At 29.4% G+C, this 14,929-nt stretch overlaps 1 protein-coding gene across 2 annotated transcripts in view; it reads left to right on the top strand.

Annotated features, from left to right (window-relative positions):
* Positions 1 to 14,929, top strand: part of Mp (collagen XV/XVIII-type protein multiplexin) — a 1,718,393-nt gene that overhangs the window by 450,897 nt on the left and 1,252,567 nt on the right. For both annotated transcript variants that reach the window (XM_075369827.1, XM_075369826.1), the window contains exon 3: positions 10,726 to 10,970. In XM_075369827.1, coding sequence (XP_075225942.1) covers positions 10,726 to 10,970 — 245 coding nt within the window. The remainder of the gene's footprint in view (positions 1 to 10,725; positions 10,971 to 14,929) is intronic.

The raw sequence follows: 14,929 nt of genomic DNA, 5'->3' as shown, positions 1-14,929 counted from the left end.
TGTATAGGTTGTCTAGCTTTTACTTATACTTTAGTTATAATAGATATTGATAATAAAATGCTAAAATGAGATTTAGAACTCAAGATAACGACAGAAAATTGGTAGTTTTTATAAATTTCATTTGAAAAAACAAAATTTGTATCCAATGATAAAAAACCGGAAGACTTAATAAGGTAATTAAGATGAAAGCAAAAAGATTGAAAAAGCTTTTATAAAAGTTAGAAGTTCTTTTTTTACATAAAAAATGTTAAAAATTAAGACACTGCAACGTAACAATAAAAAGATAAGTTCTTTAAGACTTAAAAACATTCATTTTAATGGGATATAAAAGTATAGTAGAAGTTTTCACAATATTTTATATTTCTACTAAGATTATCAGTATTAAAATACTATTTTCCACTTATCAACAATTTTTAATGGAAATATCCGTGCGCTTTCGGAATCTCTTTTCCATCATCAGGGATTATTTGAAGTTATTAATTTAATATTCATGCATATAATTTTTTTATGTATAATTAAATTGAAGTTAAAATTGTTACGTTCATAATAGTCAATTGTCAATTAATAAAATAAATTATACGTTAATAAAAGTGTAACGACATATCCGTAAAATGTTTACGACAACGATGCGCCAAGTGCTTAGAAAATTAAACCTTATCATAATTAATTTGAGTAATATTTTTTGCTCTTCCTATTGTTGTACTATTCGTAGTTGACGCTCTCAAAACTACTTTTACACTATAGAGTGCTAAAAGTAGTTTTGAGAATACGGGTACTCCGAAACGCGTCAACTACGAATGTTATAGTGACAATGCTAGGAAGGGACAAAAAATATTACTCAAATTAAGTATAGTAGAAAATTTAAATTAGAAAGAAAGACGAATTCGAAGGAAAGAAAATATTAAATCTAATAAGATGAGAATTGTGGATTAAAATCAAACTCTGAACTGTATAAACCTTTTGGCCAAAAATAACAGTTGAAATTAGAAAAGGAAGACTTATTTTTAATAGCTATCTTCAGAGAATGGATGAAGAAAGATTTACAGAAAACTATATAACTTTTTTAAACAAGAAAATTTACCAAAATAAAAGTTTGATAGTACAAATTAGAAAAGATCTTCAAGAAAAAGGAATTAAAAATATATAATATTTAACAGAAATAATTCAAAGAGAAAATTAACAAATCAAAAATTTCTCAGGAAGAAAAATCCTGAAGAACAGGTGTGATAGAATACTAGAGAAAAATTAAAGAGAACAAAAAGAAAAGTAATAATTATATTTTTGTGGTCCATGAATGACAGGTTAAGGAAAAAAGATAAAATTAATTAAACAAATTACTTTTACTGTACTTATTAAAACAATAATGTAAGTGTTTTTCTATTATTAAAAGTTTCATTTACTATAATTACTTGAAACTTTATTATTTAGAGCATCATTTAAAAACCCTTTAACACTCTTATGGGGGTAATCCTTAGTGAAGTAATGTAGTAAAACAATATTTTGTTGTATATGCGGTGATGTTTTGTTCTTTGTATTAGTACATATGTATTAGCTATTAACCTTTATATGAATTTTAAAAGTGTCTGAGACGCTAATTACTTAAGGTCTTATTGTAATATTCGTAAAGTTTCTCCCTTCTATTTTATATCACACTTTATCAAAATGAAAGTTTATTCTGTGAGTGGATATAACATCGATAGGCTGCATAATTCTAAAAAAAGCAAAAGCGAGAAATTACAGAATAGGTATTTTCTTTCTTTTATTCTTCAATAGAAGGAATATTTTTTTATTGTAAAACACACACCCCTTTTTTTAAAGATGAATAGGAGGTTGTACTGAATGCATTGTTTTGTAAACAAAACAGGAAATGGCTTCTGCTGTTCTTGTTTTTGTTTGGCATAAAATAAACATACCGTACCGCGTGCGCTGTTCAAATGACATTTGCAGGCATGTGCACTTCCTCTTATTCCACCCTTACTGATGTACTGCACGTGTCAACGACAATTTCGTACCTTGTCTTCCTAGCATTTTAATGATAACATTATTCATTTCCATGAATCTCTTGCCAGAATATTATAATCGTTCTCTACAGGTATGGTGTAAATTGTATTATACCGTTCAACGATATAATATTTGTAATAATAGGAATAAGAGGTGTGTAGACAAACATCTTTTTTCCTAAGGTTTTATTAACAATACTATTTTCTGTAATAAAAATAAAAAGTCTTACAACAAAGTTGTTATACTTTCTCCATATAGGTTATTTATTATTATACCGGTAATCATTCGAAAAATTACCAAGTATTATTCAACAGCTATCAGTTCCATTGACTATTCTCGGGAGGTACCTTTTTAAAATTATTTTCAAAGGGGTGGAACCCACCCTTTCCGCTAAAACGTTTTTTTCCAGGAGGTGGAGGAACCCCATTTACGGGCTCTTTAGCAGTGTCAGGCTCGCTAACAGGTTCCGCCAGTTGTAACCAAGTGCGTATATACTTGCGCACTACCGACTAAACCTCTACCCTTGGTTTCCCCCCCTCCTGGTACTGCTTATAAAAGCATTTCATCAGAAGAAGGGGGAATCGCCCGCATACACAGTCATAGCAAACCAACAGAATGTCACACACCACACAAACAACACCACTGAAAACAACACATACAGCACGTCAAATACAAAATCGCACAAGAACCAAGCAGAAAACCGGACAAAGCTTCTAACATCCATAACATCCACAGCAGTTAAGACAGAAATCTCAAATAGTCACACCACTTACCAGTGGCGTACACTTACCAATGGCTTACCACTTACCCTTTCCGCTACACCAACCTCAACTCAAAAATTTTAAATGGCAATGGTAACATTTAATTACATTAACTGACAAGCTGAAAAAATAATGAATTTTAGTGAAAAGAAAATTAAAATTCGTTCACTCCTTTGCTCGGTACATGTGAAAAATAATTTGGGAGAGTACTTTTTAAAAATTTCAGTCCAAAAAAAAAACTATAAAATTACGTGATATTACTTCTTAAACCATTTTAATTAATCGTAATCTGTGGATTAAAACTGTGAAAATTATTTTTAAAAAATGACCAACAAAAATTTGGCTCTTGAAAATTTTTCTAAATTTTCAAGGGTTGAAAATTTATTTTTTAAAAATGAGACAATGTAGCTTGTGATAACTTATTGGAAGGCCCTTTGAATGACATGTAATTTGTAGAAATAAAATCATAATTGGTTCACTGGTGTTGAAGTTAGGATTAAAAATGTGGTTTCTTTAGGTTATGTTGGGATACAGTGTTACTGACCCGAAGCATAAGGTTTTAAAATCGTCCGTTCTTCTTAAAAATATGGGTTTTACGTTTCTTCAGCATTGAAAAAACGTATCAGTAAACACAGCATCAGTTAAACATACAAAAAGCCAATAATTAGGTACCGACTTCTTTGATGGTAACATGTTGAACAATTTATTATTTTGTTATAAAAGATTAAAATTTGCTGCCAATTATTGAGATCTTAGTTTCTAAGGTAAATTTTTGCAAATTGATTTCTTCCATATTGTATGTAATTAGTGGCAAAAGGTATTAATTATATTTATTTCATCATCATGTTTTTATTTAAATTATGTTCTTTTGTTAAATTGGTATTTGAATTGTGTTATTGTTCTACCATTTGGTCTTTCTATTTTTGTATTTAGTAAATTTGTGTCGCTAAAATGACTTACAATCTGGAAGAAAGGACTGAACTAATTTCAACATGGAGAACAAAATAAATATGCTAGAAAAACTACCTGTTTAATGAATGGCATCCAAATAAAATTGTTTCACACTCTTAGAGTGTGTAATCTGTAAAAAAATCCAAGAAACGGGATCTGGCATGAATAAGAAACGTGCAGGTCAAAAGGTTTCAGACGAATTAACATTGGTTGAAATCTTGGAAATGTAGTAGCAAATCCTCAGGCTCAATTAGTAAAATATCCCATGAAACTGGGGTTTCTTATGGTTTCGTTTTCACGACATTAAAACTGAATAAATATTTTCCGTATAAAAATTTAACTCCATTAAGAACTAAGCGAGGATGATGCTGACAGAAGGATTGAATTCTAAGAATAAATGATTCAATTAATAGATTCCAATCCAATTTTTACAAAAAATATTTGTATTTCTGAGGAATTTACCTTTTTTTTTAAAAAAAAATGGTTTTGTTAATAAACATACTTTCCGATAATGGAGCGATGTAAATACTCATGTTTTCAATGTTGGAAACATGCTGAATCCTGAAAAATAAATGTACGGGCCGGAATTTACGGTAATAGCATAATTGGTTCAGTATTTATCAATGGGAATTTGAGAGCTGAAAAGAATTTGCAGTTGCTGGATGAAGTTATTCACCTACTAATAGTCCATGCCTTAGAAAATCAGTTTCCTGAGCATTGGATAATTAAAACAGGAACAGTTGAGTGGCCGGCAAGATCTGCTGATCTTACACCAATGGACGTTTTTTTGAGGGGTCATTTAAAATCCAAAATTTATAAAGAAATTCGTGTTAACATATAAGAGTTGAAAAATAAAATTGTAAGATCATGTAGGGATGTAATTAAGAAACTTTAATGAAAGGAAGATGTGAATTTCAACAAATACTTTATTATAGTTTACAGGAAGAAAGGAATATTTTAAACAAATGATTAAAAAAGTGATACTTTTATTGTATTGGGGTAAAAAAGCTGTGCATCATTTATTATTTCTTAAGGACTCTTAATATTCATAATAAAATTAACTAATGAACGATTTAAGCTTTATTTTTTGATTGACCATTACTCATTTATGAATTGGTTTTTATTTAATTATTTAATCATTAAGTTTATCTGATAATAAATTTTTCAAATGTTACCAGTAAAGAAGTAGGTACTTAATATTGGTTTTTCGTAAGTTTAACTGATGTTATAATGCTGTGTTGAAAAACCGTACTAATAAACTGAGTAGGTTTTTAGATATATTTCATCTCAAAAAATCTCGAAAAAAAAGATATGTAGTATGTGCGCGCGCGCGCGCACACACACACATACACATTTTGTCTTCAGTCATTTGACTGGTTTGATGCAGCTCTCCAAGAATCTCTATCTAGTGCTAGTCGTTTCCTTTAGGTATACCCCTACATCCTACATTCCTAACAATTTGTTTTACATATTCCAAACATTGCCTGCCTGCACAATTTTTCCTTTCCATTTGACCGTCCAATATTAAAGCGACTATTCCAGGATTCCTTAATATGTGACCTATAAATTTGTCTCTCCTTTTAATTATATTTTTCCAAATGCTTCTTTCTTCATCAATTTGTCGCAGCACCTATTCATTTGTCACTTTCTATATATATGTTGTAAATTTATTTTTGTTAAGTAGTCGGCTCAAAAATAAATAGATTCAGTTTGATTATTTTGTCGTCCAGCTGGAAATTTGAGATTAAAAAACAATTTTTAACATGCAAAAAATATATATTTCTCATCAAAATTAAGGAAGTATATTTGACACTTGCGATCTGGATGTTTTACGACTGGCATCTTAGTATATACGATACTCTCTTTTTTTATGTTTAGACTCTGGAACCACCGTAAGGTATTACGTCAGAGGATGAATGAGGTTGATATTTATGAATGTAAATGAAGCGTAGTGTTGTACACTCTCAGATCGACCATTCCTGAGACGTGTGGTTAATTGAAACCCAACCAAGAAAGAACACCGGTATCCATGACCTAGTATTCAAATCTGTATAAAAGTAACCCTTTAATAGGATTTGATCTCTGGATCTCATGACTTTGATATCAGCTGATTTGCGATGACCACTAGACCTCTAGTTTAACCAGTACACTAGCCCTGTGGACTACATATACCCTGTGAATAATATTCACATGTATGTTATTAGGCTTTACGAGTTAATAATAAATTGATGGTCCCGTCTAGTACTTGATTTTATTTACCTATTTCTTAATTATAACTTCATCATCATGTTTTATCATGTATGTGACAATCATTGAACAAAAAAAATAAAAAATAAATTGTAGTATAATGATTTTGCACATATATCGATATTTTCGTATGGTATGCGTCATAGTATTGTTATTAAAATTTGAGTCCTAAATTTTTCTTCGAGTTCATATTTAGCATTGACTACTCGCTACGTACGAATGCACAGCTATGGTTGGGAAATACGTGAACAAAATTACCATACAACTTAATTTTTTATTTAATTGTTTTTAGATGAATTGTTTTAACATTATAGCTGATGATATTGTTGATATCCTAAGAAGATAGAGAATCCAACAAAGTTTTATATTGAACTCAAACAAATTTTCTTTTTTAATTATTTTAAAAAGGATAAAGTTTGATAATTTTATGTATAATGAATTACTTTACTGATTGACTGTAAGATAAAATTTTTTATGATTCTATATTATTATGATTCATTATTAGGGAAGCCATTTTAAAAATAAAATGATTTATTACAATACATGAAAGAAAAATATAGATTAATAGATAAACAGAGTATGAATGAAATGTTTATGTTAAATCGAGTAATTAATTTTGAATATGTTTATCAAGTTAAGATAATTAATCTTTAAGTTTATTTGTTTGGGGTTCATATATACTCGTAGTAATATGTAATATGAATAATAAAAAAGAAAAACAAAAGTGGTAATAAAATCAATTTATTCCATTATTTTTAGAATATTTTTTCCCTTTATTTTTTATTTTTAACTTTAGTTTGAAATATATAAAATACTCCAAATTGAAAATAGGTTTTTATTTTTTCCACAAATTCAAGTAGTGAGGTTTATACTAGGATTTTTTCCTAGTACAGGATTTTATCGTAGTATAAATTAAAAATTTAAATAGTTTGTTAATTCCATTTGGGATTTATAAGTTTATACATTCTATATTAATAAGTTTAAATTTATGTTATCAATTTTACAACTAGTAATTTTTTTTATAAATTTATAAAATAAATAAATAATTATAATATAAAAGGTTAGAAATGGATATTACTGGGCTTTTTCTATGCAGTAATTGACAAACTCTCGCGTATAATTTTTTTTGTAATATTACTCTGTTTAATAAAATAAGGGTTGTATTTGAGTGGCATCTAGTGGTTGCGATTAAAGGTATATGATTCATTAAATTCACGGTAGAATTCGCTAACGTAAACGCAATCTCAGGAGTGATTGCACCAATAAAATACAAACACCAAAACATTAAAGTTATTGCGATAAAATTATTAGGAAAATTTACAATCATGATTTTTCATAAATTATACATTTTTTTATTACTAAAATTAATGACCAAGCATTTCATAAAGTTTTACTTTAGTATAAATACAGAAAATCTCGTACCGTCGATCGTTATGACAACTTAAATAATAAAGTTGTTTACAGTCTAAATATTAAATTACTCAACTTCTGATTTGAAAATATTTTTCTACCTTACACTACTCAATCATGCTTGTTTTGTCACATTTTATAACCTTTGTTTGACAATTGTTTTCAAATTAAATTTCTATGTTACTGAATTCAATGTCTATTATAACTTAATCTTAAACCTAAAGGAACATTGTCATCAGCAAATTTTAACATTAGGTTATCTCTTGTCAGTTTCCCTTTGTGTGTAATCCCATCCATAAATTATTCTTTACAATCTGTAATGGCTTATTCAGTGCATAAATTGATAACAACGCAGGGGCAGATTGCACTTTGTCTATATTCCTGTATTTTTTTTAATTGAATTTTTCGTTCTTAATCTATAATTTTTATCCCAGCTAAATGAATTTTTACAAATTGTAAATAACATCTATCTTCTTTATAATTTTTTTTCTAATCCCAGCAATATTTTTACTTTTCGCAAAATTTTCTTTTTACTAGTTCGACTTTACCATCTTGTACGGTTTTACCATTTCTTCTTCTTAATATATAGATCCTAAACGTTTTGACAATAAGTCAATATCAGACGTATCTTATGGACGTTGTCTTTCAAATTTTGTCATTCCAGCCAGACTGTGAAAATCCTCTGAATCATCTTATAGCTTCGAGCCCGATCAAAAACTGAAACAGGTTATCATCTTCCACACCTTACCCTGCTCAAAACACACCGACTGTTTTTGTATATTTCATAAATTCCATTTTTGCTCACTCCCATTTACTATCGCAGATCAACGTTTTTTATCTATCTAACTTAATATTGCAATTGGGATATCTTCCAAATACTCATCTTTGTGTTAGAAAACTGACCGATCGTATAAGATGATAGTCTATTCCTCTACAAAATTCGTTCCCAAAGTGGGCGATAACGCCCCCTTGTGGGCGCTGGAGGCATTCCAGGGGCCGGTAAAAGGCCCACAGAAAACTGGGGGCGTTCAGGCGGTTTAGGAAGGCGATGGTTGATTAAAATAAAAGGAAAAAATCATGTTTTCCTGATATTTCAAACTAAAATTAAACACCTGCTACACTAGTAAAAAAAATTAAAGGGACACCTTTATTTTATGATAAAAAATTATTGTATTCAAACTACTTTAACTTTGCAACCAAGAGGCTTAGAGACGAATAAAAAAAAAATTAAAGCTTGAATATTCTACTTTTTGACAGTATATATCAGATTTCAAAAATCATCAAATTAAAAAAAAATCAGTGAGAAGAAAAGTTGTACAAATTTGAAAGTTTTTCTTCATGTTTGATCGAGCTCTTGGGGAAAACTAATTTTTTTCAGTAAACTGCATTAAAATCTTTCGAAAGCTTAAGACTTTAGCTTTAATATATTTTTTTTTTGTATGTCTCTACGATTTTTCGGAACCGAAATATTCCACTTTAAAGAAAAAAGGTCACTTTTGTCTTTAATGCTGCATATCTCCCTATCTAAGCAACGTATTGATACAAATAAATATGGAAATTAAAGTATTTTGATCTAGCTTTAATGACAAATTGTGAGATCTTTAATGTACTGTTGCAGTTTTTGGCGTTTCTTCATTTTGTGCCGAGGTATTGTCTTTAAAGAAGTAAGTCTTTAAAGACTGAAACTGTAACATGTATCACCAACTCTCAGCCTAACCCAAGATCATGTTATGTTCTCAATCATTAAAGACTGTAATTTTTTTGAAAGCAATTTTAATAAAAATACTTCCAAATATGATTAAATGTGTGTTTTAATTGCTCTTATTTAAAATGTAAGTTTCAACTCAGAAATAGGATACGGCGCTTTTAAACACAATAATTGCAATTGCTGTTTTTTAAGAGCTCGTTGTAAAAACATCAAATACAATTATTATTTTTAACAGATGGTAAGTTTAAAAATTTTGGGAGCGCTAGAAATTTTTGATTCTCAATGTGGGCGGTGGTGAAAAAGTTTGAGAATTAATGTTTTACACCATACAGCCTTCTGAGTTATACTAAAATATTTAGTAAAGCCTTATTGGATTCAGTAAATCCCTCTAGATGGCCTTATTTCATTCGTTTTAGAGCTTTTGTGACTTTCTACCCGGATTTACTCTTTATCTCATCAAGGAATTTCCTTTCTTGTTAAATCACATCCCAAGAGAGTCTAATTTTAGAAAAACATTACATATCAGTGTCCAAATTTTCACTTATTGAGTTCTCTACAGAGAAATACCTCATATTAATTATCAGAATAAGGGGAAATATTTTTTAAAATACTAACTTACATCAATAATAAGTTATAAATCAGGTAATAGTAACAGTTAATCATTGTTAGAATAATGATGTTCATTATAGATTTACATCCAGTGGTTTCATTTCGTATTAGTGAATATCATCAGCGTTTTGAACAGCCAGAATTATTATACGCAATTATATACATACGGCGTGTGATTGTAACGGAAAACCATTTCAATCTTCATTCTCTGTTACCTGATATGGATGTTTGTGATTCTTGGAAATATAAAATATTTGTAAGTGACTTTTGTCAGAATGTTTTTAACGATTTTTTATTTTTTACCTCCGGGATCACCATAAGGTATTGCTTTATTAGGGTGAGATGAATGTTTTGTGGCGTATTTCAAGATGCCATGCCTGAACCGGGATTCGAACCCGGAACCTCCGAATGAAAGGCCGAGACGCTACCACATGTGCCACGTGGTTTAAAGGTTAGGTTCCGGTACTTACAACCTTACGTCTCTTAGATCTGTAAATTTAAGAGTTGTATTAAATAAAACACAAAAAATAATTTTATCAAAAATTCTCATTTTTATGATTTACCAAAAAATTGTAAAGTTAGAATCTTTTGGTAATTTATTATTTTATTTTATATACATATAACTGAGTTAGAAAAAAAATTACTGATATCGGGCACTGTACGATTATTTTTCATAATCTTATGATTTTCTTACTTGATACTAATAGGCTACTTGGTGTAGTGGTTAGCGAGTTTTCTAGTATCTAGAATAGCTGGGTCTCGGGTACGATTTCCGTAAATGTTCAATTTATAGTTTTACGTATCATTTCATCCTCCATGTTGAAATATACGTGTCATACGTTCAAAAACAGAATATTAAAATACAACATAAAAGTAAATGTTACATTCATAAATTGAAAATTAACACTTTGTTGAAAACTATTGTAAATATTTTATATTTTGTGTCTATAAATAAATGTATTTTTCATTTCGATATTATTTCCATACATTCGTCTGTATATTTATAATAAACAATTTTTTATCTATTTTCTGTTTCAGATTTGACTGAAAAAGAACTACTACTAGCAATTAAGATACCGTTTGATGATCCAAGTACAGTTTTCTTTGATTACGGTCTTGATGGATTTCCAACATTTGGTTTAAAACCAGGATCTGATATAAAATCACCGTACAGACTGTTTATGCCAGAGAAATTCTATCCGGAATTCGCTATATCTGTTACGTGTAAATTACGTAATAAAGAAGGTGGATTTTTATTCGCTGTTGTCAATCCGTTAGAAACCGTAAGTAGTTAAATAATTTTGTTCTTCATTAATCAGTTTTTATTTTATTATTATGTTAAATAAGTTTAAAACGAAGAATGCATTTTCTGTGCAAGAAGAAAAATAATGTATATAATTAATAATTTTTTGGTGTCTCTTGCATCGAGTTTAACGGATTATTGAATAGCTCTCAAATGCATGAGTAAAGTTTGAAATTAAAGTAGAATAAAAAAAATATATCGTTAGGAAGGTAAACACCATTTTTTTTCAAAAGATCATTAAGTAAAAACCAATAAAAACAAGCTGGAAAAGTATTGCGTAACTTCCCCGATTATTAATAATACAGATTAAAAGCGTGTTAGAGCCAGAAAACAAAAACGGAATATATATTTTTTAGTGGATAATAAATTCTAAAAATACCTTTTCTAAAAATATTCGTTTATAGGTTAAGCTTATGTAAAGTTTTATAAATTTGCTTAAAGTAATTATAAATTTGTTTAAAAATATATTTTAAATATATATTATAAATTTTCTTAAGTAAAGCTTTCTCTAAATCTAACACTTCTTCAAGAAAAGCATAAAATAAGAAAATTTTCGAAAATCTTTTCAAGTAATAATTTTAAAAAACTTGTAGAAATTTCTTGATAGCTCTATATATGAGGTATAAAGTTTCAAAAAGCTTTTTAGGAGTACATTCAAACCAAAGAGAGATAAGGCAAAAGAACAAAAAAAACATATAGTCAGTTTTAAGAGGTGGTGATAGATTTTTCGAATTTATTTTATTATTTATTTATGCATTGCAGGTAAAAAATTTGTTTTTAATAACTTTTCCCTAAAATGCCTCTAAAGAAAATCGAAATTGATTTTATTCGCAATATCCCCCAGCCCAATAAGGAATTTTGAAAAACGAAAAATAAATTAATATTGTTAGTGCCCCATATATAAATATATTTGAGCCAAATTAAAAGAAAATTGAAAGGGTGACTGTCCCAGTGTGTGCTTGGATAGTGTCTTGATCCCAGAAACAGAGAGGGTTCGATACCTAGGACTTCACCTAGACCGACGTTTACCTGGAAATTTCACGTAAGGATGAAAAGAAAACAACTAAACGCGAAGTATAGGGAACTGCAGTGGCTGCTACGGAGATACTTACGCCTCAAGTTATTCAATAAATTACTGATTTACAAGGTTATACTACGACCAATCTGGAGTTATAATGTAGAATTGTGGTTAACAGCAAGTAATAGTAACATAGATATCATAAAACAAGTAACGAGAACAATTGCAGAGACACCATGGTTCACATGGAATGATGAAATTCACGAATATCTAGAGGTTTCGACGGTTCGTGAGGTTGTGAGATGGCGCAGTGTTAAATACCAGCAACGACTTGAAAATCACTTCAACCACTTACCAATCAATCTGCTTGATAACAACAGAGATGTCTGAAGGTTGAAACGTCTCCATGTGCTTGACTTAGGGGCTACTGGATGATGATTTGATAAATGACTATGACAAATCTAGTGATATAATTTTTAATTTTTTCTCGCAGATTCGGCAATGCTTCGATATTGCTAGATTTGAGTATATATATAAATTAAAGGAAAACAATTGAAAGTTAAAAAAATTGATAAAAATCAATTGATAAAAAATTTTAAGAAATGAACATTACGGACTTCACAAAATTTAACCTTCTCTTTTTCCCTTTTCCCTTTCCCTTTTCCACTTTTCACTATTTCCCTTTCCCCATTTTACCCCTCGCGTAAATCGCAGCAGTAGTATTTTAGACTGTAGCGGACTCACATACATTGCCTTATATATATATATATATATATATATATATATATATATATAGAAGAAGAATAATGGGTGTTTGTATATTTGTTTCGTAAATATCTCTACACCGGGGCCACCAAGAAGCCTATAGTTATTGAAAAATTTATTTTCACGTAACTAATGTATATTCTGAATATGTTCCAAATAAGTACAATCTTTCGAAATATCTCGATCCCAACGCCTCTTAGTAGATTAATTTTTTGCAAAAATATTTCTTTTCACGTCACTAATTCTAAATATATTCTAAATTCTATGAATATGATCTAAATTCACGTAACTAAATTCTGAATAGGATCCAAATCGGACTATAAATAAAAGTTTTCGAGATTGCGGATCCAAACTAATTCAGAAACCTTCGCGTGGGTGCGAACAACTCACGAAAGTTTCATCGCAATCGGATGAATGGTATATAGGAACGCATACGGGACAAACAAACAAAAATTCATATATATATATATATATATATATATAAGATTTATTAATGTTTTGTTTTTGTAGACTATGAAGTGCTGGTAGAAATATTTTTTCCAATGGACTTTAAGATTACTGCTAACTATTATTATGATTTACTTATTATGGGAATTTATTAAGAACCACTTATCATGTGCTTCTTGTCAAGTTAAAGTTCCTATTATTCTTTGGATTAGGGCCTAAAACCTATCTAAGTAAAGTGTTTTGATATCACAAACCATTGGTCCAGGGGGTGGAAAAATGGGGTTTCGAAGACAAAAAAATCGCACTTCCCTTAAGAGGTACAATATCGAATCGGTTTAAAGTGGTCGTTAGTTCTCTACATATTACCTAAAACTTTTGACTGCAACGAGTTTTGATACGACCAACCCTTATCTCAAGGGATGACCAAAACCAAAAGAAAACAGAAAAAAAAATTTGCCTTAACTTTCTTATTAAGTAAAATAACGAATTCTTGTAAAGTTCCTTCTATTCTTCAGATAAGGACCTGAAACCTGTATAAGTAAAGTTTTTTGATATCACCAACCATTGGCCCAGGAAGTGGAAAAATGGGGTTTCGAAGAAAAAAAAATCATACCTCCCTTAATAGGCACAATATCGAATCGTTTTAAAGTGGACGTTAGTCCTGTAAACATTACCTAAAACTTTTGTCTGAAATAATTTTTGATATGACCAACCCTTACGGCAAGGGATGATCAAATTTTTGCGGTAATTGTAAGAAGGTGGGGCTTGTCGTATGCTAAATATGTGAAACTTTTTTCACATGCAACCATTGTCGTATTGAGTAAACTTGAATTTCATCTTAACTTTAAGGTGGAAATATTTTTATCCCCTAATTAGCACCGGTGAAATCTACCTTCCTCTTTCGACTTGCCGAAAGGGATTTTTTTTATTATTAGTTTTTTTTTTATATTTAAGTATGCATTCACATATTTAGATTGCGGTCGAAAATTTGGTTGAATTCGATTGTGTTTGCTCATTTGAGTATACAGTTCTTTTATGTTTATTAATAAAATCTATATCAGTTAGTTTTTCTAAAGTAAGTTTATTTTTAAGTTAATTACATAAAAATTTTTAATAAGAAATGCATGTTGTGGGGAAGGAAAAGTGTAATGTCTGACCTGAGTACGAACTTGGAACTTTACATTTAAGCAGTAACTCTACCATTCCATTACGTAATAACATAATAATTAATGAAGAAAAAATCTACAGAGCTCTTTTACTGATACGTCTATCAATTTAAGTAACAAAAAAAAGTAACTCTGAGTATATACATCAAAGTAAACAGAAAATCAACGGGTTGTTATAGAGCATTAAAGTAGTTTAACCTGTCGAGAAACAATAATCTCCAAACGCCTGTTGCGCGCTTGATATTATAAACGTATTCCCTTCCATTACATGTTAATCCCATAGATATATTCGTCACTTATCAATATATTTATGTATCGGTAGTCAGTCCCTATAATAAAAGAGATATTTTCAAAGTTTATTGAATGATAAATAAAAATATAAAAAAATTAAAAAAAAATGGTATCTTATCAAAAAAATAATACAAAATTAATCATAAAGAAATCAGAAATTTTAAAGATAGTAAGAGAATAGCTAAAAAATTGAAAGAAAGTAAATTTATAATTTACTAGCTGTTTATATTTGCTTCACAAATGTTTTTACAA

Source organism: Lycorma delicatula, chromosome 6, assembly GCF_047948215.1.
Source record: "Lycorma delicatula isolate Av1 chromosome 6, ASM4794821v1, whole genome shotgun sequence".
NCBI lineage: Eukaryota > Metazoa > Arthropoda > Insecta > Hemiptera > Fulgoridae > Lycorma > Lycorma delicatula.
The sequence above is the reverse complement of the archived record's forward strand: the minus strand, read 5'-3'. Positions and strand labels throughout refer to the sequence as shown.